The following is a 27,046-nucleotide window of genomic DNA, read 5'->3' on the forward strand; positions in this document are numbered from 1 at the left end:
TCTGTCCGGGGGAGGCCGTCCTGAATCACAGGGAGAAGGGGGAGCCGCTCCCCCGGGCTGGCAGCGTGCAGTGGGGTGGGCGTTGGAAGCCAGCGGGTGGGGGATGGAGTGAGCGGCTGAGCAGCTGCCATCAGCTTGGATTAAGGAGGTCAGGCCGAGACGGGGCCAAGGCCACGGGAACGCTAGAGCTCCCATCTCTCTCCAGCACGGAAAGCCCCGGCAGAGGCTGAACCGGGGAGGAAAGTGCCTGCTTTGATGGGGACGCTGGTGAAGCTCTCTCAGCGTCAGGCAGCACCTCGGGGCGGGCGGGGGGAGCCGGCTATCTCCCTTGTCCTCTCCGGTTAGCCTGGGAAGTGGCGCCTGGCTAATCTGTTCTCAGCAGGGGGCGCTGTAGGGCTGGGGCAGGAATGCTGCTTGTAGGGGGCTTCTGGCTACTCCAGCCACTCCCAGCAGTGGGAGCTGTTGGGGTCCAAAGCTCATTCTTGCCCCCTGCGGCAAGGGGGGGGGGCTGCAGTGCAGGAGCACAGACCCTTTCCAGATGCCCGGAGTGGCACTGGCGGGCAGCGACAACCCCCTTCCCAGGGGTGGCCCATGGAGCCGTGAGCCTAGACACTGCCAGGCTGGTTGACCAGGGACAAGCGTTGGGTGGCACATGGTGTTCCCAATGCCACTCCCACCGGAGGTTCAGGGCAGCTGCTTAATGGGGCCATAAAGGATAATGAAGCAAAATGCAGGACTGTGCAGCACTTTACAGACTAACAAGATGGTTTATTAGGTGATGAGCTTTCGTGGGCCAGACCCCCTTCCTCAGATCAAATGTCTATTACTATAAAGGATAATGGACTGGCTGTTAAAAGGCTGCTAATAGCTTCGTTTCACGGGCTGTGGATGCTGGGAAGCCCTGACGAGGCTGAGCGGCCCTGGCACGCCCCTCACAGAGCGTTGTGTATCCCAGCCAGGGTGGGGTCGTCCGCTGCTGGAATGCAGCCACTGCTGGGGTGGAGCTGGGTGGCAGGATGGGCAGGATGGGGCATGAAGAGTGTCACAGGCAGCTGAGTCTGCAGGATGGATCCAGGGCGAGGGGACAAGCACCCTGGAGCCGGACACTAGTGCAAACACACCTGGCTGGAAGGGAAGAGTGCCACGTCCTGCAGCCCCGTCTCCCTGCAGACGGGGAGGGGACGGTGCCATAGGTCTGGGGTGGGGTCTGCTATGGCCCCTGGCTCATAGACTTTCTTTTCCAACACTGCCCCCCATTTGGGGGCGGGAAAGTCACACTGCTTGCCCTCCATTCCCTGTCAGACTCCCTGGCCTTGGCCCACTTCCCCCGGCGCTTGGCAGCCTGCCTGGGGGAGCTGCCACCCGAAAGAGTGGCTCCCAAATGGGCAGAAGTCTGAGCTGGCTCGGCGCCCGCCTTGCAAACCCAGCTGGCAGCTGTTGCTTGGCTGGGGCCCAGGGCTGGCGTTGCAGCAGGGGTCCAGGAAGAGGGTGGCACCTTGTCCATCTAGGCTGGTACCGGTGCCTGGAGCTAGCCAGCCTGGATCGAACTAGGGATGTTAAATACGGGTTAATGGACCAGTCGATTAACCTCATGTATTCTGATCAGTCAGTCGACTATTCTATAGTCCCTGGGCAGCCCCTGTCCGGGGGGAGGGGTTGAGCACCCAGATCCGGCATGAGCTGGAACTGAGGCAGACAGCCTGCCTGGCTCCTAATACACTTTCAATGCAGCGCCGCAGTGGGGGTAGGTCCAGGACCCAGTGCAAGCCGGGACTGAGCTGGGCTGCTGGCCAGCCTGCTAAAAATGTCCTGGCAAGTGTGTGTGTGTATGGGGGGGATGCGTGTAGTTTATAGCATTACCCTATAAGCTTTTGCTCATCCGTGACTCGATAGACTATTTCATCCCTAGATTGAACTCCCCTGGCGCCTGGCTCCGCATGGATTTCCCTCGCTGCATGTCGTGCTGATGCTGGGGAAGAAAGGTGAGAACATAGTGAAACGCCTGCGAAATGAAGCACGTTTGGCATTTTCATTTGAACCACATTTGCTAGGTGCGTGGCCAGGGGAGTCGAAGTCCCAGTGAAACGTTTCAGGCACCTGGAAGAAAGTTTGGAATTTCATTTTGTGGAAGGGTGGAAATGTTAGTGAATTCTCCTTCCTCCAGCTTAACATTTATCACAGGATGAAAAATCTGTTTTCTGTCGGGGCAAGAGGTTCCTGGACCCTCTGCAGGTGTAAACAAGAGCGGATCCACTGGCTCTTTTTTAGCTTCCTCCCAGTGGAAACCAGACTCCTTTGGGAAGCCAGTTGGGGGGGGGGGGGAGCGAAGGCATCTGACCCCCCCAGGAGCCAAGCTCTTTTGAGTGTCTTTCTGGGTCAGCAGGTTCTTGGACTCGCAGCTCTGAGTTTGCTCCATGATGTTCCAAATGCTTCTCTCCTCCAGTTCCATTCCCTCCACCCTGCCTGCATTGCGGGCCAGATTCGGAAGCACTCAGCACCCACAATTACAGCCAGAATTGCTGCTGGACTCGGCTCCCACTGAAGCCACCCGCCCAGCCCCAGTAAAGCCATCACAGATGGACACCTAAAACTGTCACCTTCCCCCAATGGTCACTTTTTTGTCCCAAACTGAAAAATGTTCTTGAGAAAGAAATGGAAACGTTTCCAAAGCTTGGCCGTAGCCAAGGGGAGTTTTGAGAGCCGCTCTGCTCAGCCCCCAGCATGCTGAGCCATTTAAAGCATCGGCCCTTTTTGACAGGCCTCGTTAGGAGCTGAGTGCTTTGAAAAACAAGGCCCCCAAAATTCTGCCCCCCATGCCCTGCAGTGTGACCCCCGCCCCCTCACCCCGATATGGCGCTAAGATAAGCGCCCCAGGGAAGAAAGCCCAAGTGTTGTCTGTGGCGAAAGGACATCACTAGCAATCAGTGTAATCGGTGTAAAAATACCCCTGTCCCGGAACCTCCTTAAGGGCTCACTTTGGGCCCAGACGCATGTTTAAACAAGATAAGGGAGCGAATTAGCCAGCCCCCTGCTGCCACTGTGTACACTGCCGCCCAAATTCAGTTTAAACAGATGCCGCTTCATAGGGCACAAACCTTTTTATTGGTCTCTCAAGATGCATTAGCTCTTCCGATGGGTGTGGGGGAGACGGGATGGGAGGAAGAATGGCCAGGAAATGGATTTATGTCTCTGTCACAGCTGATCTGCGCTGTCTGCTTGGGAGGTAACAGCATAATCAACTCCCAACTGCCTGTCTCCCTGGAACCCGCACTGGCAGTGATGCCTGATGGTTAGGGCACTACAGCCTGAGACTTCCTGTGTCGCTTAGCTTTTCTGTGCCTCAGTTTCCCCTCTATATCCTGTCCCGAGCGGGTTCTGAGGCTAAATGTATTAAAGGGGCTCGTGTGCTGGTCAGCTGCTTCTCTCAGGCTATAGCGGTTTTGGGGGGTTTTTTGGATAAAGATATACAAATTGTGAACCACAATTTGCATACTTTTTCCGCTTGTTTTTTCGGAAGAGGCTTTTCCAACATTTGACCCATATACACGGGGCCAAATATGGGAAAAACGTCCTCTTTCGGACAATCCCTATTCCTCGTAAAATGAGGCACACAGGGATGCCGAAAGAACACGCCCTTTTTTCAGCAACTGTTCCGAAAAAGTGGCTGCGTTCCCTGGATGCAGCAGAGTTTTTCCAAGACAGCCGCAGAGGGACAGATTGCAGGCTCTAGTGGGTTCTTTTAGTAGCCAACACACCAGCCTGCCTCTCCCGGGCACCGCGGTGGCTCTGAGGCTTGGGAGGCGAGATCAGTTTCGCCGCTTCCCGGTTTGGCACTGCTGGTATTCCCAGGCAGGCTCGGGCTGGGATCCCTGGGCTGGCAGGGGACCGTGTGAGGGGCAACAGGGCGGGATGAGGGGCAGTGTGGGGGGGTGAGGTCTGGGAGGGGCAGCAGGGCAGAATGGGGGGGGGGGAGGCCGTGTGAATCGACTCCCAGACTAGCCGCGTGTGCCCAGCCTGACTGGCGAACCAGGGGGTATTTACTGGTCGGGGGAACGAGGGCTCGTGGCATGTGGGGGGCGTTAGGAGGAGCGTTGCCAGCAGATCCAGAGACGTGATTATTCCCCTGTAGCCGGCGCTGGTGAGGCCACATCTGCAGCGTTGTGTCCAGTTCTGGGCCCCCCACTACACAAAGGATGCGGGTGCATTGGAGAGGGGCCAGCAGAGGGTAACCAAAATGATTCAGGGCTGGAGCACAGGCCCCACGGGGAGAGGCTGAGGGACTTGGGTTTGTTCAGTCTGCAGAAGAGAAGAGTGAGGGGGGATTTGAGAGCCGCCTGCAGCTCCCTGAAGGGGGGTCCAGAGAGGCTGGCGAGAGGCTGTTCTCAGGGGGGCAGAACAAGGAGCAATGGGCTCCAGTCGCAGTGGGGAAGGTCCAGGAAAAACTCTTTCCCTAGGCGGGTGGGGAAGCCCTGGGCTGGGTGGAGTCTCCATCCCTAGGGGTGCTTACGTCCCGGCTGGGCCGGTCCTGCCTCGGGCGGGGGCTGGACTCGGGGGCTCCTGAGGGCTCCGCCCGCCCTGGGGCTCGGGATGTTACGAAGCTTCGGACTGTAAAGATTCTGTATTAAGCTGGCTCAGGGCCATTCCTGAATCGCACCAGGTGACACTGAGAGTGCTTGGACTGTCTCGCGCGGGGTGGGGAACCTCAGGCCTGGGGCCCCCGGCTCGCCTGGGTCTGGCCCTCGAGGCTCGTCCACTAGCCTGGCGCCCTCGGCTCTGGGTGAGGAGACCGTGGGGAGCGGCTCTGCTTCTCCCCACATGGAGGGACTGAGATTCGTGTGGGCCCCCAGGGGATTTTTCTGTGGGTCGGTGGCCTCCGACCCAGAAAGGTCCCCGCCCTGGTGCGGCGCCGTGTGCTCGCAAGCGGGTCGTTAGCTGCTGGACTGAATCGCCCTGGGCAGCTCCTGGGCTGTTTGCGCCCGCGCCCGGCAGTCCCGGGGCGGCAGAGGTTGCTCCCACCCAACCAGGCCTAGAGCAGGGGCGACCCCCGAGGCGGCGCGATCCCTGTTCTCCCCAGAAGGGAAGGGGGACCAGCCCCCCCCCGACTAGCGCCCGGAAGGAGCCAGCCCAGCGGCCCCAGGGCTCCCAGTGTCTTGCTGCCGGTCCTGGGCGCGGAGGATGCAGGCTCAGGGGACGGGCGCTGCTTGGGCAGTGTGGGGTGCCCAGGACGGGCAAGCCAGGCAGAGCAATGGACTGAAATGGAAGGGCCCTGGCAGAGCTGGGGGCTTGTGAGCCAGGGTGGGGGTCCTAGTAGAGCTAGGGGGTTGTGGGTCGGGATATGGGGCAGTGGTGGAACTGGGGGGCTGCGGGTTGGGATATGGGGCATTGGGGGTCGGGATACGGGGCATTGGCGGAAAGGGGGGCTGTGGGTCGGGATATGGGGCATTGGTGGAACAGGGGGGTTGTGGGTCGGGATACGGGGCATTGGCGGAAAAGGGGGGCCGTGGGTTGGGATAGAGGGGCATTGGCGGAAAGGGGGGCTGTGGGTCGGGATAGAGGGGCATTGGCGGAAAGGGGGGCTGTGGGTCGGGATAGAGGGGCATTGGCGGAAAGGGGGGCTGTGGGTCGGGATACGGGGCATTGGCGGAAAGGGGGGGCTGTGGGTCGGGATACGGGGCATTGGCAGAATAGGGGGGCTGTGGGTCGGGATACGGGGCATTGGCGGACGGGGGGGCCGTGGGTCGGGATACGGGGCATTGGCGGACGGGGGGGCCGTGGGTCGGGATACGGGGCATTGGCGGAAAGGGGGGCTGTGGGTCGGGATAGAGGGGCATTGGCGGAACGGGGGGGCTGTGGGTCGGGATACGGGGCATTGGCGGAAAGAGGGGGCTGTGGGTCGGGATACGGGGCATTGGCGGAAAGGGGGGCTGTGGGTCGGGATACGGGGCATTGGCGGAACGGGGGGGCTGTGGGTCGGGATACGGGGCATTGGCGGAAAAGGGGGGCCGTGGGTCGGGATAGAGGGGCATTGGTGGAAAGGGGGGGCTGTGGGTCGGGATAGAGGGGTATTGGCGGAACGGGGGCCGTGGGTCGGGATAGAGGGGCATTGGCGGAATGGGGGCTGTGGGTCGGGATAGAGGGGTATTGGCGGAACGGGGGGGCTGTGGGTCGGGATACGGGGCATTGGCGGAAAGGGGGGCTGTGGGTCGGGATACGGGGCATTGGTGGACGGGGGGGCCGTGGGTCGGGATACGGGGCATTGGCGGAATGGGGGGGCCGTGGGTCGGGATACGGGGCATTGGCGGAATAGGGGGGGCTGTGGGTCGGGATACGGGGCATTGGCGGACGGGGGGGCCGTGGGTCGGGATACGGGGCATTGGCGGACGGGGGGGCCGTGGGTCGGGATACGGGGCATTGGCGGAAAGGGGGGCTGTGGGTCGGGATAGAGGGGCATTGGCGGAACGGGGGGGCTGTGGGTCGGGATACAGGGCATTGGCGGAAAGAGGGGGCTGTGGGTCGGGATACGGGGCATTGGCGGAAAGGGGGGCTGTGGGTCGGGATACGGGGCATTGGCGGAACGGGGGGGCTGTGGGTCGGGATACGGGGCATTGGCGGAAAAGGGGGGCCGTGGGTCGGGATAGAGGGGCATTGGTGGAAAGGGGGGGCTGTGGGTCGGGATAGAGGGGTATTGGCGGAACGGGGGCCGTGGGTCGGGATAGAGGGGCATTAGCGGAAAGGGGGGGCCATGGGTCGGGATAGAGGGGCATTGGCGGAATGGGGGGCTGTGGGTCGGGATAGAGGGGTATTGGCGGAACGGGGGGGCTGTGGGTCGGGATACGGGGCATTGGCGGAAAGGGGGGCTGTGGGTCGGGATACGGGGCATTGGTGGACGGGGGGGCCGTGGGTCGGGATACGGGGCATTGGCGGAATGGGGGGGCCGTGGGTCGGGATACGGGGCATTGGCGGAATAGGGGGGGCTGTGGGTCGGGATAGAGGGGCATTGGCGGAACGGGGGGGCTGTGGGTCGGGATACGGGGCATTGGCGGAATAGGGGGGGCTGTGGGTCGGGATATGGGGCATTGGCGGAATAGGGGGGGCTGTGGGTCGGGATAGAGGGGCATTGGCGGAATAGGGGGGGCTGTGGGTCGGGATATGGGGCATTGGCAGACGGGGGCTCCCGGGCAGCGGTGCAGTGGGGGGGACCAAGGCAGCTCCCTGCCTCTCCTGGGCCCGCAGGCCGTGCTGTCCCCACACGCAGCCGGCGGCCGGTTCCCAGCCCAGGGGCGAGCCAGGGCAGGGGCAGTGCACAGAGCCCTGGGGCAAGTGTGCGTAGGGGCTCGTGGCCATGCACATGCATAGCGGCGTGTGGGCATGGGCAGGTGGGTGCCTGTGTGCACGTGGGGCATGAGAATGTGTGCACGCGTAAGGGGTGTGCATGCTCGTGTGTGGGTGCCTGTTTGTGTGTATGTGTGTGTGTGGGTGTGGAGGAGTAGGTATGTGTGTGCCTGTAAGTGTGTGTGGAGGTGTGGTGTGCCTCTGTGTGTGTGTGTGTGTGTGTGTGTGTTTGCATTTAGGTGTGCGCCAGTATGTGGGTGTGTGCACCGGTATGTTTGTGTGTGGAGATGTGGGGTGTGTGCCTGTGTGGGTGTGGGAGTGTGGGTGTGTGTGGATGTGGGCACTAGTGTGTGTGGGAGTAGGTGTGTGGGTGTATGTGTGCCTTTGGGTGGAAGTGTGGTTGTGGAGGTGTGTGTGTGTGTGTGTTTGTGTGTAGGTGTAGTTGTGGGTGTGTGTGCGTGTGTGCAGGTGTGTGTGTGTGTGTGCCTGTGGAGGTGTGGGTGTGTGTACTCCTGTGTGCCCCTGTGTTTGTGTAGGTGTGTGTGGGTGTGTAGGTGTAGTTGTGGAGGTGTGGGTGTGCGTACTCCTGTGTGCCCCTGTGTTTGTGTAGGGGTGTGTGTGTGTGTAGGTGTAGTTGTGTGGGTGTGTATACTCCTGTGTGCCCCTGTGTTTGTGTAGGGGTGTGGGTGTGTAGGTGTAGTTGTGGAGGTGTGGGTGTGCGTACTCCTGTGTGCCCCTGTGTTTGTGTAGGGGTGTGGGTGTGTAGGTGTAGTTGTGGAGGTGTGGGTGTGCGTACTCCTGTGTGCCCATGTTTGTGTAGGGGTGTGTGTGTGTGTGTAGTTGTGTGGGTGTGTATACTCCTGTGTGCCCCTGTGTTTGTGTAGGGGTGTGTGTGTGTGTGTAGGTGTAGTTGTGTGGGTGTGCGTACTCCTGTGTGCCCCTGTGTTTGTGTAGGGGATGTGTGTGTGTGTGTAGGTGTAGTTGTGTGGGTGTGTGTACTCCTGTGTGCCCCTGTGTTTGTGTAGGGGGGTGTGTGTGTGTGTGTGTGTGTGTGTGTGTGTGTGTGTGTAGGTGTAGTTGTGTGGGTGTGCGTACTCCTGTGTGCCCCTGTGTTTGTGTAGGTGTGTGTGTGTGTGTGTGTGTAGGTGTAGTTGTGTGGGTGTGCGTACTCCTGTGTGCCCCTGTGTTTGTGTAGGTGTGTGTGTGTGTGTGTGTGTGTGTAGGTGTAGTTGTGTGGGTGTGCGTACTCCTGTGTGCCCCTGTGTTTGTGGAGGTGTGGGTGGGTGTGTAGGTCTAGTTGTGTGGGTGTGCGTACTCCTGTGTGCCCCTGTGTTTGTGGAGGTGTGGGTGGGTGTGTAGGTGTAGTTGTGTGGGTGTGTGTACTCCTGTGTGCCCCTGTGTTTGTGGAGGTGTGGGTGGGTGTGTAGGTGTAGTTGTGTGGGTGTGCGCACTCCTGTGTGCCCCTGTGTTTGTGGAGGTGGGTGTGGGTGTGTGACCGTGCGCCTAGCCATGTGGCTGGATGTGCCGGGCATGCAGGTGGCTCTGGGCTCGTGGGGCTGGCCAGGTTCCCAGTCTCGGCAGCCCTGGGCTCTAGGTGGGGCCGAGGCCCCGCTGTGCCCGGCGCTCCTCTGGGGCGAGGGGCGGGTCGTGCCGCACAGGCAGCCGGCCGCTCTGCCCCTGGCGTTCCCGCGTGAGAAGGGCGAACGCGAGAGCTGGCAGCAGACGGCGGCCTGCCGAGTCGAGTGCACGTGCAAGGCGGACGGTCCGCCGGGGGAGCAGCCCCGTGTCCTGCTGATTAGCCCAGATGGCCACACCGGGGCGGGGGCAGGGGGTGATCCGCCTGCAGCACCCACTGAGCAACGGCGGGTCTGTGCCAGCCGTGACCCGGGCGGGCACCCTGAGACGCACCCAGCTGTCCTCTGACACAGGGACGCTCGTGGGTCTGGCTACCCAGAACAGTTCTCCCTCGGCCTGTGTCAGCCCCAGGGGCCTCCCGGGCTATGGAGCGCCTGGCCAGGAAAGGGATGCAGGACTTCACCTGCCAGGAGCGCGTCCGTACCATGTGGCCACAGAGCTCTGCCACCCCAGGCACACGCAGCCTTACCTGATCCAGTCCCATGTGTGTCTGCTCCTGAAAGGCATCTGCCTCTGGGGTGGAACTCGGCAGCTGTTAACAGCCCACAGGAACAGTGCGCAGTCGGTGAGGAGAGGGAGCAAAGAATTCAGGGGAGTTGGACGTGGAGATTCGGAGGGGCCGAGGGCGGGCCGAATGGATTTACTCACGTTGGAGTGTGGCCAGGACGCAGGAATCCCCTCTCGTCCCTGGAGGTTGGCAGGCCCGTGGCTTTATGTCTAGGCATGTGCAGGTCAGTGTCGGAGCAGGTTCCCCATCTGACCCCCTTCCTGCTCCGACTCCCTGCGCCTCGCCTGCCTGTCTTCGTGTCCCTCCCCAAACACCTCCTCTCACCCCGCCTGTGCCACAGCCCCCACGCTGCCCCCTTCCCTGCGTCGCTCTGACAGGCCGGCACCGGGCCTGCAGGTCCCTCCTGGCAGAGGGTCGGTCGGGGGCCCAGGCGAGGGACGGCTGCCAAGAAGCGGGACGGAGCCTGGGAGGGACAGCCCAGCATGTGAGGCAGCGCTGCGTCCCCCCGGGCTGCAGAGGCAGGCGCAGGGGCCCGTGTGGACTGGCAGCAGCGGGAGGGTGGGGGAAGGGAGGTGCCAGCTGCCCCGTGTGCAAAGTGTGCATCAGAACCAGAGACCTGCTTCGGCCCTAGATGGGCCCCGGACTTACTGTCTGCCTGCAGCAGGGGCTGGGCTGACCCCCTGGGCTTTGTTGTCAGGGCTCAGCTGCCTGCCAGGACGGTGGTGCGGGCGACCTCAGCCGGCCCCGGCTCATTGGAGCCTCAGCAAGCTGGCCCCCGCTTTGCAGGGTTCTGGGGGTTTGCTCTGCAGGAGGATAGGTGTGACACACGAGTGCACGGGCTCTTTGCGAGAGGGCTCCCCTGGGCCTGGGCTCACGCATGCACCCCACGCGGCTGCTGTCTCTCAAGGCAGCTCCATGTGCTCCAGTCAGAGCCCTGGGACCCTCCAATTCGCTGCCATGTTCCTGCCCTGGTCTGCACGCGCCGTCCCTTTGTCTTGGAGGCAGGCCTGGGGGCCTCGGGGCAGCCCATGTCTTGCTGTCCCACCCTCTAGGCAAGGTTGCATCCGGGCCACTGCTGCGTGTGGCGGAGACAGAGGGGTGTGCAAGGTGGTTTCACCCCAGAAGGAGCTGCAAGTGTGCAAGGAGACGTGGCACATGCAAGACAGTAGATGAAGGGGTGTAGTGGTGAGTGTGAACGAGTGTGTCTGGGTGCACGTGAGCTCAGAGGTCGGGAGCTCAGTGTGTTAGTGCGAAAGCTTGGGGGCATGCGTGCCTGGCCGTAGGTGTGTGTGGGCGCCTGTGAGCTCAGAGGTCGGGAGCTCAGTGTGTTAGTGCGAAAGCTTGGGGGGCGTGCGTGCCTGGCCGTGGGTGTGTGTGGGTGCGTGTGAGCTCAGAGATCGGGAACTCAGTGGGTTAGTGCGAAAGCTTGGGGGGGCGTGCGTGCCTGGCCGTGGGTGCGTGTGGGCGCGTGTGAGCTCAGAGATCGGGAGCTCAGTGTGTTAGTGCGAAAGCTTGGGGGCGTGAGCTCAGAGGTCGGGAGCTCAGTGTGTTAGTGCGATAACTTGGGGTGTGCGTGCCTGGCCGTGGGTGTGTCTGGGCGCGTGTGAGCTCAGAGGTCGGGAGCTCATTGTGGTAGTGTGAAAGCTTGGGAGGTGTGCGTGCCTGGCCGTGGGTGTGTCTGGGCGCGTGTGAGCTCACAGGTCGGGAGCTCAGTGTGGTAGTGTGAAAGCTTGGGGGTGTGCATGCCTGGCTGTGGGTGTGTCTGGGCGCGTGTGAGCTCAGAGGTCGGGAGCTCAGTGTGGTAGTGTGAAAGCTTGGGAGGTGTGCGTGCCTGGCCGTGGGTGTGTCTGGGCGCGTGTGAGCTCACAGGTCGGGAGCTCAGTGCGGTAGTGCGAAAGCTTGGGAGGTGTGCGTGCCTGGCCGTGGGTGTGTCTGGGCGCGTGTGAGCTCACAGGTCGGGAGCTCAGTGTGGTAGTGTGAAAGCTTGGGGGTGTGCATGCCTGGCCGTGGGTGTGTCTGGGCGTGTGTGAGCTCAGAGGTCGGGAGCTCAGTGTGGTAGTGCGAAAGCTTGGGGGGCGTGCGTGCCTGGCCGTGGGTGTGTCTGGGCGTGTGTGAGCTCACAGGTCGGGAGCTCAGTGTGGTAGTGTGAAAGCTTGGGGCATGCGTGCCTGGCTGTGGGTGTTTCTGGGCGCGTGTGAGCTCACAGGTCGGGAGCTCAGTGTGGTAGTGTGAAAGCTTGGGGGTGTGCATGCCTGGCCGTGGGTGTGTCTGGGCGCCTGTGAGCTCAGAGGTCGGGAGCTCAGTGTGGTAGTGCGAAAGCTTGGGGGGCGTGCGTGCCTGGCCGTGGGTGTGTCTGGGCGTGTGTGAGCTCACAGGTCGGGAGCTCAGTGTGGTAGTGTGAAAGCTTGGGGGTGTGCATGCCTGGCCGTGGGTGTGTCTGGGCGTGTGTGAGCTCAGAGGTCGGGAGCTCAGTGTGGTAGTGCGAAAGCTTGGGGGGCGTGCGTGCCTGGCCGTGGGTGTGTCTGGGCGTGTGTGAGCTCACAGGTCGGGAGCTCAGTGTGGTAGTGTGAAAGCTTGGGGGCGTGCGTGCCTGGCCGTGGGTGTGTCTGGGCATGTGTGAGCTCACAGGTCGGGAGCTCAGTGTGGTAGTGTGAAAGCTTGGGGCATGCGTGCCTGGCTGTGGGTGTTTCTGGGCGCGTGTGAGCTCACAGGTCGGGAGCTCAGTGTGGTAGTGTGAAAGCTTGGGGGTGTGCATGCCTGGCCGTGGGTGTGTCTGGGCGCGTGTGAGCTCACAGGTCGGGAGCTCAGTGTGGTAGTGTGAAAGCTTGGGGGTGTGCATGCCTGGCCGTGGGTGTGTCTGGGTGCGTGTGAGCTCACAGGTCGGGAGCTCAGTGTGGTAGTGTGAAAGCTTGGGGGTGTGCATGCCTGGCCGTGGGTGTGTCTGGGCGTGTGTAAGCTCAGAGGTCGGGAGCTCAGTGTGGTAGTGCAAAAGCTTGGGGGGCGTGCGTGCCTGGCCGTGGGTGTGTCTGGGCGTGTGTGAGCTCACAGGTCGGGAGCTCAGTGTGGTAGTGTGAAAGCTTGGGGGCGTGCGTGCCTGGCCGTGGGTGTGTCTGGGCGTGTGTGAGCTCACGGGTCGGGAGCTCAGTGTGGTAGTGTGAAAGCTTGGGGCATGTGTGCCTGGCCGTGGGTGTGTCTGGGCATGTGTGAGCTCACAGGTCGGGAGCTCAGTGTGGTAGTGTGAAAGCTTGGGGCATGCGTGCCTGGCTGTGGGTGTTTCTGGGCGCGTGTGAGCTCACAGGTCGGGAGCTCAGTGTGGTAGTGTGAAAGCTTGGGGGTGTGCATGCCTGGCCGTGGGTGTGTCTGGGCGCGTGTGAGCTCACAGGTCGGGAGCTCAGTGTGGTAGTGTGAAAGCTTGGGGGTGTGCATGCCTGGCCGTGGGTGTGTCTGGGCGTGTGTGAGCTCAGAGGTCGGGAGCTCAGTGTGGTAGTGCGAAAGGTTGGGGGCGTGCGTGCCTGGCCGTGGGTGTGTCTGGGCGTGTGTGAGCTCACAGGTCGGGAGCTCAGTGTGGTAGTGTGAAAGCTTGGGGGCGTGCGTGCCTGGCCGTGGGTGTGTCTGGGCATGTGTGAGCTCACAGGTCGGGAGCTCAGTGTGGTAGTGTGAAAGCTTGGGGCATGCGTGCCTGGCTGTGGGTGTTTCTGGGCGTGTGTGAGCTCACAGGTCGGGAGCTCAGTGTGGTAGTGTGAAAGCTTGGGGGTGTGCATGCCTGGCCGTGGGTGTGTCTGGGCGCGTGTGAGCTCACAGGTCGGGAGCTCAGTGTGGTAGTGTGAAAGCTTGGGGGTGTGCATGCCTGGCCGTGGGTGTGTCTGGGCGTGTGTGAGCTCAGAGGTCGGGAGCTCAGTGTGGTAGTGCGAAAGCTTGGGGGGCGTGCGTGCCTGGCCGTGGGTGTGTCTGGGCGTGTGTGAGCTCAGAGGTCGGGAGCTCAGTGTGGTAGTGTGAAAGCTTGGGGGCGTGCGTGCCTGGCCGTGGGTGTGAGCAGATGACAGCCGAGGAGGGCGAGCGTGGGTCTGGGAGCGTAGCTGTGTGTGTCACAGCGGAGGGGTACATGCGGGTGCTTGAGAGGAGGGACGTGCATGTCCATGACAGGTGTGTGGGAGAGACTCACCGTTGTTCACGCACCCACAGTTGCATGGGCACAGTCGGACCCTGCGTGCCTCCACGTGCACTCACAAGCGGTCATGCCGAAACCCTGCGCCGTGGGGGAAGGGGAACGGCGGTCGCTGTCGAACCCCCACCCGCCAGGCGACTGCCTCTCTCTATCGCGGTCCAGCTGTGCGTGTGGGAGAGAGGCTCTGAACGGCCCCAGCTCCCCGGCGGGGCTGTCAGCAAGAGGAGGCGCAGAGATAGATGTCTCAAATCTCCGCTCCCCCACTGGGGCCATTAGAGCAAATGGGAGCAGGGTTCAGCTGCGGGTTAGCTCCGCGGCCAAGCGGCAGCGTCGTGTCTGTGGCGGGGGTTTGACCATCGCCGTGTCAGAGAGCTGGCTGGTAAGTGAGATCGATGATGTGATTTGTCAGGTGCTTGCATCAGCTCTCGCAAACGTGTGTCTTGCCTACGAGCCGGGCGCTGACGGATCAGCCTGGCTCGACCCTGGAAACTGCCTCAGGACCTTGTAAGGGGACAATGAGGGTTCGCTTTGTCCACTTCAGATGATGGGCTCAGAATAAAGAAATAACTTGGTTTGGGGAGCGTAATAAATCTCTGCCCCTCCTGTCCGGGGGGCTCAAAGCATCTTGCTAAAATGAGTCCATTAACTGTCACATGGGGGTATCGTTGTCTCTGGTTTATAGACAGGGAAACTGAGGCACGGACAAAGCTGAGGTGGGACTAGAACTCAGGAAGCTTGACCCTGCTCTAACCACTAGACATCACTCCCAGCTGGAGCTAGGGCTATAACCCAAGTGCCCTGCAGTAGCCACTAGATTGCATTGAGCGCCGTTTGCCTGCTCTGAACATTAGCCCTCGCTCCCTCCCAGAGCCAGTCACAGGACCCTGGACTGCCCCGTCTCAGCCCTTTGCTTTACCCCCAGCTCACGCTCCTACCCTCAGGGACTTGGTTTGGAAGTTTGTCCCCCCATTTTGGCAGGGGCTGGGTACGTACCCCACCAAAGGCAGGGAAGGGGCATCTGCCATGCTCCTAAGTGACCCTTTTCCAGGGACAGGGTCTAGCGGAGCTCAGACAGGACTCAAGGAGCAATTGGATGTGTGAGCTGCGCCCTCGGCTTAAGCGATGGCAGATCGGCTGGGCTTGTTACACTGGCACATGGCTCCGGCTGCATGGCCCTGCGGATTCCAGGCAGGAGGCCGGTGGGGACAGGAGAACAGGTTCAGGTTGTGGGAAGAGCACGACGCTCAGTTGCTCTCTCTGGCCTCAGGCTATGTCTACGCTGCAGTTTTTTGTGGAGGAGGATATGTAAATGGTGCGCTCATTTGCATATCTTCTTCCAATTCTTTTTGTGGAAGAGGTTTTGCCGATAAAAAGCCCCGTGTAGACGGGGCCATTTGTCGGAAAAACCCTTTTTCGCAAGATCCCTTATTCCTCAAAAATCGAGGTTTACAGGATCTTGCGAAAAAGGGTTTTTCCGACAAATGGCCCCGTCTACACGGGGCTTTTCATCAGCAAAACCTCTTCCGCAAAAAGAATCAGAAGAAGATATGCAAATGAGCGCATCATTTGCATATCCCCTTCCACAGAAAAGCCCCGTGTAGACATGGCCTCCGGCCGGACAAGAAGGACTTGGCTGACTTGGCAGCAAGAGCGATTTAGGTTAGAGATATTGAGGAAAAACACCCTGAGGCAAAGGAAAGGTACGGCTGGCCCAGGCAGGAACCTCCTCAGTGCCGGGCGGTGAGCACGTCGGGGTGTGTAGGGTTAGTGTGGAATTACAACTATTAATACAACTGACTTACATGTGACATTGCAACCTGGCCGCTGGGGCGAAAGGGCACTGAAATGTGGCCCATCCTCCCCACGGCAGTGCTGGCCTTGGGCGCGTTGCGTCTGCTCTGGGCTGCTGCCCTGCTTCGGAAGGTGGCCGGCACGCACGAAAGGAGGCGCTGGGCTGGGGTGTGCGCCTGGGGCTCGGGTGGGCGCCCCCGGGGGGCTGGCGTTCCTCAGGAAACAGCTTGAAGGGAAACCTGAGACTAGACCCCTTCCAGGCATGTTCACCGAGTGCCACCTCGACAGAGAATCCTAGAGCCCCAGGGCGGGCAGAGCCCTCAGGAGGCACCGAGTCCAGCCCCCTGCCCAAGGCAGGACCAACCCAACTCTATCAGCCCAGCCAGGACTTAAACACCTCTAGGGATGGAGATTCCACCCCCACCCTAGAGAACCCAGCCCGGTGCTTCCCCACCAGCCTAGGGAAATAGTTTTTCCTAATCTCCAACCTAGACCTCCCCCGCTGTAACCTGAGCCCATTGCTCCTTGTTCTGCCATCACTGAGAACAGCCTCTCTCCAGCCTCTCTGGAACCCCCCTTCAGGGAGTTGCAGGCCGCTGTCAAATTCTGATGTATGATCACCCCAAAGCTACTGTGGCCCCAAGTATTGAATCCAAACCTTGTGACTTTCGTAGGGCCTGACTCCTTGGTGCTTTTAAACCACAGGCAGGGATGGTCCATGTATGCTTGGTCCTGCCTCGCATGGGGAGAGCAGCTAGATGACGTCCTGAGAGCCCTGCCAGGCCTAGAAGTCTCTGCTTTAGTCAGCAACTCTCGCTGTTATTCTGAATCTGGAGATTTCTGTAACCCACCCTGGTTTTCTAAGTGCCTTTGGTAGTCAGAATGCTCCGTCCCATCATTTCTGTGACGGGTTCTTGGCCTGTAGATGCTGGAAGAATATTTGAAACCTGAGCTGGGTTTTGATTGGCCTCAAAAGGGTCATGTGGGTCGCTTTCCGTTCCCTGATTGGCTGGAGTGTCACTCTTAGGCTCAGTTTCCCCATTAGATGTTTGTGGCTTGGAGCCACGAGGGTGTTGGCTGGGAACATTCTGCAATTCCTGTCTCCAGTGCGCTGATTCCAGGGGTGCTGTGACTGGTCTGTCAGAAAGCGAGTGTAACCCACACACCTGGGCTATGTCTACACTCGCGTCTCCTTGCACAAGTAATATGCAAATGAGGCTAAGCGTGGAATATCGCCGAGCCTCATTTGCATAACGAATGAGCTGCCATTTTGCGGAAGAGGCTCTTGCGCCAGAAGGAGCGTCTACACGGCCCCTTGCGCAAGAAAACCCCCCTTGACAACGCCGTTCTTCCTCTCAAGTAACAGGTGTAGCGTCGTTGTCAAGGGGGGTTTTCTTGCGCAAGGAGGGGCAGTGTAGACGCTCCTTCTTGCGCAAGAGCCTCTTCTGCAAAATGGCGGCTCATTAGTTATGCAAATGAGGCTCGGCGATATTCCATGCTTAGTCTCATTTGCATATTACTCGCGCAAGACGCGAGCGTAGACATAGCTCTAGTGTGGTTCACTGGCCCATGCAGTGGCACACAGACCACAGCAACAGAAAAGATCAAGAGACCTCTACAAGCTGGGCTGGGAGCCAGCTGGCTTTCCTGAACTAAGCTTCAGGGTCCCAGGTTCAAATCCGCATGGTGGCGGTTCCACGAGCACTAGAGGCCGCGAGGCACTGCTGACGTGCAGTGTAGTGAGCGTGGCCAGTGCCTGGGTCTGAGCACCCAAAGGAGCCTAGCTGGGGTGAGTGACCCTGCCAGAGTCCTCGCCTCTGCTGCACACCCCACTTATCCCCTGGTGCTTTGTGGAAGCTGGGCCGCTCTGTGGTCAATATTCAGGGAAAATGCCCCTGGAACGTCAATGAGAATTTTGTCTGAGAGAAGACGAAGCAAGTCTCCCGGGATCTGGCGCATTGGTCTTAATGCCAAATCCATAAAGAATTATCCCCCAGCCCGGCAATGGATGTAATGAAACTGAGCTGCAAAGGTCAACTCATCAGTCCATAAAGGGGCTTCGGTGACTATTGATTGGCCCAGGGAACTTTCTTGTAGAGTAATCAGAGTCTTAATGAGAGATCCGGTTGCGACGCAGAGATTAATTAACTAATCACTCACCTTTCTAATTATGAGGCGATGGCCGGCTCTGTGTGTGATTGCACACGTGTGTGTGTGTGTGTGATTGCACACGTGTGTGTGTGTGTGAGATTGCACACGTGTGTGTGTGTGTGTGTGTGTAAGTTATTTGGCGTTTGTTTTAAGCAGAGTTTTTAAATGAACTTTTAACAAACGCTTGGTGGAGGTAGAAGGAGCCAGAGTACGAGCAAACAGAGTGTCAGGGCAAGGTCCGGCCTCCCCGCCCCATGCTCTGTGGGGACAGTCTCATTCTATTCCTGCCTGTGGCCTAGGGCAAGTCATGTTATCCCCTGCCTCAGTTTCCCCACGTGTAAAAGCAGAAGTAACGGCACTGGGCTCATTTGTAGAGTGCTATGAGAGCTAGGCTGGGAAGGCCTATGGGAGAGCAAGGGGTTAGTATAAGTGCATCTAACCCTGCTCTGCCTAAAGGGGACAGTCCAGTCTTCACGCACGGTCCATTCCACCGCCTCTGCTGCGCAGGGTCAGCACACGAGTGAGAAGCGCAAAAAACCTGACGTGGCCCCGACTGAGAAGCAGGTTTTTGCATGTCTCCCTTGTGTGCAGCCCTGGATTGATTTTTCCGTGGGTCAGTGGCATCCCACGCAGCCAAAGTTCCCCATTGCACGAATCCATCAGAGCACGTGGGCTGGTGCGCGGGGCATGTCACGCTCCGGGGCACGTCGCCAGGCTGCTGTCAGTGGGCCGACGCCCTGCCCCTGCCGTTTGTCCTAGGGCCCTGCAGCTGTACTGGACTGGCCACCCGGAGCTGGGCCACAGGAGGGGACGCTCAGCCAGGCCCCAGGACCAGGGAGGTGGCTGGGATTTGAGGAAAAGTGCTCTGAGCTGCTGCCTGTTCTTTGTACCTGCGGATGAAGCGCTCATTCCCCAGACGAGTGCTCCCCTGTTCCGCAAATGCCAGCTCCTGGGCCACGGGGCAGGCCACTGTGCTGCATGTCTCGCCAAGGTTTACCGTGGCTGCCTAGCTGAGTCGGCTGGCAGGGTCCCTGTGCCAGTGGGTCAGTCCCCAGGACAGTCTCAGTGAATTTCCTCTGGGCTTTCTCCAGCAGCAGTATGGTCCAGTGCCTAGGGCAGTGTAGTGAGACTTGGGTTCTAGTCTCACCTCTGCCACATATTTAGCCTGTAGTCTTGGGCACATCCCTTATTCTGTGACTCAGTTTTCCTCTCTGAGCTTGGGTCTGTCTCATCTATTTCAACCGGGATCTTTGGGGGCAGGGACTGTCTCTTGCTATGTGTTGGACTAGCACCCGGAAGTGATGCTCTCTGTCATCTCCAGCCCTGGATCCTTTCTTCCACTTCAGGCACCTCCCCAGAATCATTGGATTCATCCTGACAACCTCCCCTCCTCCAAAGGGCAATGGTTTTATCCACATAGTACAGATGGGAAACTGAGGCACAGACTCTGCGAGGTATCCAGGCACCTAACTCCCCTGGGCGCACAGCGCCTAATACCTTTGAGGGTCTGGGTCTAAGTGACTTGCATAAGGTCCCCCAGGGCGTCAGCGGCAGAGTGGGGAGCTGACTGCGGTGTCAGAGCTGTTTGCAGTTCGTAAGCAGGTTAGGAGAGTTTGCCTTTTGTTTTCCTGTCCTCCTTTCCCCGCCACCGCTGAGTCACTACGTGTGCACAGAGTTTATTTATAGCTCATCCTGCCGCCCCCTCCCCTGCCCTTGCACCGTCCCCCAAACAGCCTTTTGTGGAGTGAGACGCAATTACCTCACCCACCCTGGGTGACCCCATGCGTGGATTGGGGCTGTGGCAAACCACAGAGCCTTGTGATCTGGTGCTGGGGCACATGGTGCCTGGCCTTCCCCTCTGTCCATTTCCCCTGCACTCTGCCCACTGGCAGAGGCAAAGGGGAGCCCGAGTCTGCCACGGGTGGTGGGATGCAGCATGCTGGGACATACCTGACCTCCCTTCGCTCAAGGGGTGCAATACCGGCAGCGTGGCGGGGATTGGCACAGGCTGGCTGCCCCAGCCCAGTCCTGCCTGGGACCCTGCACATGTACTGGAGCAAAGCCAGCCTGCCCCTGCTCTCCAGCTGCTCTGTGTAGCCCTAGCGCAACACTGTCACTGCAGAGCCAACAGCTCCCGTTCAGTAAGCTGTGGGCTCCGCCTGCCCCGCAGATCACATGGCTCCCACCTGCGGGAGAGAGCCCTGAGCCGCCCTGGGGGATGGACGAGATCCAGGGTCCACATCTCAAACCCACAGGGCTAGGAACCGGGCGGAGGAGAATTTCCCACTGGAGCAGCACGCGACACGCCCGGCGGGGCAGGAGCAATGAGAGTGGGAGTCGCCAAAGGGCCGGAGAAAAGAAGGGAGTTAGGGGCTTTTCCTCCGGCCTGGTTCTTATGGCAATGTTGGCTTGCCAGGCAAAGGCCGTGGGAACTGGCCCCAGTCAAATGCTTTGGAGCCTGTTCCAGAAGAGGTGGCCCAGAGAACACACACTGGCGTGGTGCAGTGCCGAGGGGCAAGCAGTGTTCAGCTGGGATCCCTGGCCGTGGCTCCTCCGTGGCTTCACGCCACACAAATCAAGTGCTGCCATGTATATTGTTTAATATTCTAGCCCCCAGAGATCCCCAGCTAGAGACTGGGGCCACATTGGGCTGGGCAGGGAACAGACTGCAAAAAGACCTTGCCCCAAATAGCTGGCTGTGAGAATACCTGGCAACAAACCCTTTGGCCGCCCCACGCTCCCATGGTCTGGGTTCTCTGGGCCCTCCGGAGTGGGTCAGGCTACAGGGAAGCTCTCCAGGCCTGGCATTTGGGGAACACGAGGGTTGAGTTTATGGCTGGTCCTGGCCAAGGGGGCTAAAGAGCGGGCGTTGGAGAAGCTGGTTGTGCACCGTCTGTCTGACTGACTGGCAGAAAGAAAAAGAACGACTGAGATGGACTATGAGGCAGGTCGGAGGTGAGAAGAAAGAAAGAGTTGAGCTGCACAGAGACACCGTAGAATCTGCAGTATGCTGCCAGGCAGAGGGTCTACTTGGGCAGCTGTCTGTCTCTTTTTAGCTTTCTGATTTTCTTCACTTCTTGTCTGTCATCCCGACTCTTTTCTTCCACCGTTTCCTACCTGTACAGATGTTGTCATGTGGCTGCTCCTGTCTGCGTGATCCCCCTACAGTCAGGACAGTCACCCGCTGTCCAACCAGAGACACTTTGCCCAGCGCTGAAGTGCAGCCACCTCTGGGCTGGAACATGGTGCCTGTGTAACAGCGCCTAGCGGGGCTACCGAACAGGTTGGGACCGGGTGCGAGGGTCCAGCTGAGGGGATCTGGGGCTTTGGCCAGGACACTGAGGTTAGCCCCCCCCCCCCCGACTGTGACCTACCCTGACTCCTGAGTCCAAACACTGGCACCCCCTCCAACCCCTCTTCCCACCCTGGGCTGGGACATGCCCATCTCTGCCACTTTCCCTGGGGCTCATCCCAGGGCCCCTCCCTTGGCAGGGACCCCGCTGTCCTGGAGGAGGCACAGGGAGTGGCTGATGGCAGCACATTGATCAGTGAATGCTGGGGGGAGGGGAGGAGCCTTCCTCCTTCTTTAATTCCCAGAGCCAGCTGGGCTATAAAGCCCCTGGCTGGTGAGCAGCCAGCAGAGCGGCCAGAGGGACTGGAAGCTCCAGCATCTCCCTCGCATCCAGCCGGCTCCTGCACCCGACGCCTCCCCACGGTGAGTAGCCGGGCCAGGGCCTGGCCGGGGCAGAACGCGGGGAGGTTGTGGGGGGCATGGCGGAGGGCAGCAGGGGCCCCCCAGGCAAGCAGAGACACCCCCATGGTTGGGGGCATCCCAGTGCGATTGGGAGGGAAGGGTCTGGGGGGTTCAATCCCCTGTCTCTAACTCCCCCCACCATGGGGGGCGGGGGAGAGAGGCAGTGGGTGTAGTTACTGGTCAAGCAGGGTGGGAATGTGCCACTCCTGGCTCACTGGGCTCCTCCAGGGCTGCCTGGGTGCTACCGTAATACCCCTAATAATGTACAGTGCCTGGCCCACTGGGCTCCTCTGGGGCTGCCTGGGTGCTACTGTGGTACCCCTAATAATGTGCAGTGCCTGGCCCACTGGGCTCCTCTGGGGCTGCCTGGGTGCTACCGTAATACCCCTAATAATGTGCAGTGCCTGGCCCACTGGGCTCCTCCAGGGCTGCCTGGGTGCTACCGTAATACCCCTAATAATGTGCAGTGCCTGGCCCACTGGGCTCCTCTGGGGCTGCCTGGGTGCTACCGTAATACCCCTAATAATGTGCAGTGCCTGGCCCACTGGGCTCCTCTGGGGCTGCCCGGGTGCTACTGTAATACCCTTAATAATGTGCAGTACCTGGCCCACTGGGCTCCTCTGGGGCTGCCTGGGTGCTACCGTAGTACCCCTAATAATGTGCAGTGACTGGCCCACTGGGCTCCTCTGGGGCTGCCTGGGTGCTACCGTAATACCCCTAATAATGTGCAGTGCCTGGCCCACTGGGCTCCTCTGGGGCTGCCTGGGTGCTACTGTAGTACCCCTAATAATGTGCAGTGCCTGGCCCACTGGGTTCCTCCAGGGCTGCCTAGGTATTACCGTAACACCCCTAATAATGTGCAGTGCCTGACACTGGGTCCCTGGGGCACCTAGGTGCTACCTGGCATTGGGCACTGCCAGGAGACAGGATGCTGGGCTAGAGGGACCTTTGGTCTGACCCAGTCTGGCCGGTCCTTGGTTCTGATGTAGTATCCTAATAATGCACCCTGGGGTGCACCGAGATACCTTAATGTCCAGCGCTTGGCACAGCAAGGGTCCTAGGTCATGCCTAGGGTTTGCTGGTGCTACCATAATGCAAAGCTTCCTAACGAGGAAAGCCTGGGGCAGAGGGGGAGGGGCGGGGGGACGGCGGCTTGCTTTCTCACTTTGTCTCAGTTGGGGGAGGGGCGGGTGGGGAGTGAGGGGCTCAGCGCAGGGTCGCGGCTCACCACATTTCCAGGAAAGCGGGGCAGGGCCGCATGTTTCCTAGGGAGGCACGTGTGCTGGGTCAGCCCGGCGGACCCCTTTGGAAGCAGCGGCATTACGCCGGGGCGGGGGGTCTGCTGCTGATTTCGGTGGCGTCACCTAGCAGAGCCCTGTGGCCCAGCGTGTGCCCTGTGGCCCATGCTGGGTGAGGGCACCATCGGCCACGGGCACCGTCTGGCGCAAAGCAATTGTGGTGATGGGCATGCGGAGCCTGGCGCCCCTCCCCCTTTACAATCACTGTCGAGCAGAGAAACGCGGCACAGAGCGACCCCTCTGGGCCCCTCCTCTCATCTGTGCAGCTCCCGCACACAGCCAGTGGGCGAGCGCTACCCCTGTCACCCTACGGATGCACACACACGCCCAGGGAGCTCTGGGCATTTGCACCAAGGGGACGCGATAGGCGCATCGGAGCTCAGGCTGGTCCTAGCTGCATCCTTCGTCCGGGTAGGTCTGGGTCCTGCATGAATAGGTGTAGAGGAGTCTCGCTCCCCCACTGCACAGCACCTTGCCCGATACCAGTGTGTTCATCCCCTGCAATACACCTGGGAAGCAGAAACGGGGCCCAGAGGCTGATCTGTGCTGCACTGGAGCAATGCCCCGCGCATCAGGCTGCCAGTGTGACCAGCTGCTGTGTCCCACCCCGGAGCTGTGCTGGGGTGGTAGGAAAACGACGTGTTTATGGGACGCCAGAGGGTGCTGGGTGCTGCATTCAGGCTCCCTGGAAGGCCCCAGCTTTGTGTGCGGGGCCCCCAAAAGCCACATTCACCTCGTAGTTACAATCACACGGCCCTGGGGAGCAGCCCCAGCACGAATGAGAGGACCCTCAATGCTGCGTGGAACCACAGGCCAGGAATCAGAAAAGGGGAACAAAACCTGGCCCCTGCTTCGTGTGCATGGGCGCTCGTTAACTCGGGGGTGGTCCCCTTGGTGCATGGGGGTGTCCCCTGGGCGGGGTGTGACAGCAAGCTGTCCTCTGGGGACTGGGAAGGCTCATCTGCCCCATAGGGGATGGGGCCTGGCTGCAGCTGGACCATTGCTCCTGTTGTGATTTGTATGATAACGACCTCCTGGGAGGCAGAACTGCCAGCTGAGAGACACACAGATGAGAAGTGACTTGCCCAGGGCTCCCAGCAGCTCAGTGGCAGAGCCAGGCCCTTACTGGTGTCCCATGCCCTTGACCACATGGGCAGGTGGGAGCCAGAGCTGTCCTATTGCAGCTTCAAACTCGAGGCCCGGGCGTGCTGGTCGCAGGGTGACGGGGGCAGAACTGGGTCTAGCCGCGGCCAAGGGGAACCTTTGTCCCCAGCTTGGAGATTCACGCAGTTCAAGGCCACTTTTAGTGGGTCTTGCCCCACAGAAATGCAACTGCCCTCCGCGCTGGGGGCAGGGGCGAGGCCGGGAGGGGGCCTCTGTATTTGCCTGGTGTTTTTGTCCCTTTCCCAGATGGTCGCCTCTGTGAAGCTCTGGCCCGTGCTGGTTGCCACGACCCTGTGCGTGCTGTTCTGCTTGGGGGTGCTGGTGGAGGCCTACCCCCCCAAGCCAGAGAACCCCGGAGACGATGCCTCCCCAGAAGAAATGGCCAAGTACTTCTCTGCCCTCCGACATTACATCAACTTGGTGACAAGGCAGCGGTGCGTGGGGGCAGGCTGGGCTCTGCTTGTGCTTGTGCCTGGGTGGGTGTGTTTGTGCACGTGCATGTGTTTTCACCAGTGTGTGAGTGTGCATTGTCCGTGCATCTGGACATGAGGGTCCAGATTTGTGTATGAGTCTGTGTGTTTGTGCAGTTGCTTGTGTGTGTGTGTGTGTGCGTGTGTGCACGTTTGTTTGGGCAGCGGTGTGTATGTGTAGGAACCTCTGTGGGTTTTGCGCAGGAAAGGCCATGGCTGTACCTGGGGATAGCCTTGTGGGGTGCACAGGAAGCCATGTTTGTGCACAAGCAGACTGTCTCCTCACCTCTTTGTGCCCAAATCCGGGCTCTGTGGGCGACTGTGTGAGAGTGAGTGACGGGGGCATTCCCGTAGCCCCCAGAGCCAGCCAGATCTGTCTGCAGCATTGGTCCCAGCTCATGGCTTGGCGAGCATCCCGTTTCATTCCCCCGCCCTGGAGAATCTCCCAGCGTAGCCCATGGACTAGGCAGGCTGCCGGGCCCTTTAGGGAGCACGGCGGAGATGGCAGCCAGGAAATGGCCCATTAGGCACCAGCTCCACCAACTCCCATTGCCCCGGGGGGGGAGGGGAGGGGGAGGGCTGCTTGCCAGGGGCTAAAACGCACCAATTGCAAACTGGCAGGGGCTGCTTGCAACCTCCTCTGCCAGGCCCCTGCCCCCCTTGGGCCCCCAGCCACTTGCAGGCACTCAGAGCCCCCCACTCCATTCCCCGTTGCTGTGAGGGGGAGGGTAATGCTGGCAGGGTTGGTGAACCCGGTGCTCTGTTTAACTGCCTCCCCCCCCAGGTACGGGAAGCGATCCAGCCCAGAGGCCTTGATGTCCGAGCTGCTCTTGGGGGACAGCAGTGACAATGGCAGATCACGGTGCGTGCCCCCTCCCCTGGGGTTCCCTCCACTCCAGGGGGGCGCCCCCCACACCGACGTGGCAGGTCCATGCTGGGGTCCAAGGCACCCTGGGACAAACTCCTGGGAACCGGCCCCTGCCCCTTTCCCAGACCCAGAGACCCCCCACGAGGGGACTTGGAATCTGGATCCAAACTCTGAGCATGGCTCCCACATGAGCAGTGCCGAGCTGGGGGAGAAGTGGGCTGGGGTGCAGCGGGGGGGATCGTCAATTCCATGACCCCCCCACCAGCCTAGCCCTGCCCTCCCCATAGGGCTGGGGAAGGGACAAGTGTAGCCCAGCAGGGGGCTGCTCCCTGCTCATGGGGTTCGGTGGGGTGGAGGGACCAGGCTGGGGCAGGGCTCGAGGAGGGGGCTAATGGGGCTGGGGGCTGTGCCCGCTGTTACCCCGATGTCTCTCCGGCAGGTACGAGGACTCCTACACCTGGTGACGCGCTCCCCCTGCCCCACCCCCACGGCCTCGTTCACTGGTCCCGTCTTTTGGTGTCATTTGCGGTTTTCATTGTGCCCTGAGGAGCTGGGAATCTTTCTGCCAAGAGGCTCTTCCCTCCCCCCATTCCCAGCCCCTCCCCCTCCAGAGACAGCATGGGGCTGAGGGTTCCCCGTGGCGGGGTCACAGCCACAGGTGTGCCCCTTTGCGGGCTGCGGTTCTCATGATGTGTGTGAAGTGGCCAAACCCCAGCCCCTCGCTGCCCCCGCGCCGGGCGGCTTTATTTTGTACGTCGTTTCTACGCATCTGTTCCCAGCGGAGTCTCTGGTCTCTGCCTCCACAATAAAGAGCAAGTTGAATGGAAAGCACCGGGCTCCCTTAGCGTCTCTGTCCCCAGGCCCAGCGTAGGGCGCAGGGCTGGGGGCTGGGAAGGAGAGAAAGGTCTGGTTGGGGGGAGCAGGGGATCGAGGACGTCAGGTCCCAGCAGGCCCACGGAGCCCGGAGAGCTGGGAGTGTATGCAGAGGGAGGGTGGCTGGAAGAAAAGGGCTGTGCATGGATATGGGCGCATCGATGGGGATAGATAGAGCAGAGAGTGCCAGACAGAGCCAGAGGAGTATGAGGATAGATGGATATGGGGCTGGGTAGCTGAATGGGTGCGTAAGTGGGTGGATGGATGCAGGGCTGGGTATGTAGAGGGATGGATGGATATGGGGCTGGGTAGCTGAATGGATGGGTAGGGGGGTGGATGGATATGGGGCTGGGTAGCTGAATGGATGGGTAGGGGGGTGGATGGATAGGGGGCTGGGTAGCTGTATGGATGGGTAGGGAGGTGGATGGATGCGGGGCTGGGTAGCTGAATGGATGGGTAGGGGGGTGGATGGATATGGAGCTGGGTAGCTGTATGGATGGGTAGGGGGGTGGATGGATATGGGGCTGGGTAGCTGGATGGGTGGGTAGGGGGGTGGATGGATGCGGGGCTGGGTAGCTGGATGGGTGGGTAGGGTGGATGGATATGGGGCTGGGTAGCTGGATGGGTGGGTAGGGGGGTGGATGGATGCGGGGCTGGGTAGCTGGATGGGTGGGTAGGGTGGATGGATATGGGGCTGGGTAGCTGGATGGGTGGGTAGGGGGGTGGATGGATGCGGGGCTGGGTAGCTGGATGGGTGGGTAGGGGGGTGGATGGATGCGGGGCTGGGTAGCTGGATGGGTGGGTAGGGGGGTGGATGGATGCAGGGCTGGGTAGCTGAATGGATGGGTAGGGGGGTGGATGGATGCAGGGCTGGGTATGTAGGGGGGTGGATGGATATGGGGCTGGGTAGCTGGATGGGTGGGTAGGGGGGTGGATGGATGCGGGGCTGGGTAGCTGGATGGATGGGTAGGGGGGTGGATGGATGCGGGGCTGGGTAGCTGGATGGGTGGGTAGGGGGGTGGATGGATGCAGGGCTG

The 27,046-nt window shown here is 60.6% G+C and overlaps 1 protein-coding gene across 3 annotated transcripts in view; it reads left to right on the forward strand.

Annotated features, from left to right (window-relative positions):
• Window positions 1-25,953, forward strand: part of LOC102443805 (peptide YY) — a 50,893-nt gene extending 24,940 nt beyond the window's left edge. The window contains exons 2-5 of one of the 3 annotated variants that reach the window (XM_075918422.2): window positions 1,910-1,982; window positions 24,045-24,232; window positions 25,053-25,130; window positions 25,576-25,953. In XM_075918422.2, the coding sequence (XP_075774537.1) occupies window positions 24,045-24,232; window positions 25,053-25,130; window positions 25,576-25,600 (291 nt within the window). In that variant the 5' untranslated portion in view covers window positions 1,910-1,982 and the 3' untranslated portion in view covers window positions 25,601-25,953. Of the gene's footprint in view, window positions 1-1,909; window positions 1,983-21,193; window positions 21,298-24,044; window positions 24,233-25,052; window positions 25,131-25,575 lie in introns of those variants that run through there. The other 2 variants (XM_006118327.4, XM_075918423.2) reach the window with 2 other exon arrangements.
• The last annotated feature ends 1,093 nt before the right edge of the window (window positions 25,954-27,046 follow it).

This window comes from Pelodiscus sinensis, chromosome 29 (assembly GCF_052426305.1).
Source record: "Pelodiscus sinensis isolate ZL-2025 chromosome 29, ASM5242630v1, whole genome shotgun sequence".
Taxonomy (NCBI): Eukaryota; Metazoa; Chordata; order Testudines; family Trionychidae; genus Pelodiscus; species Pelodiscus sinensis.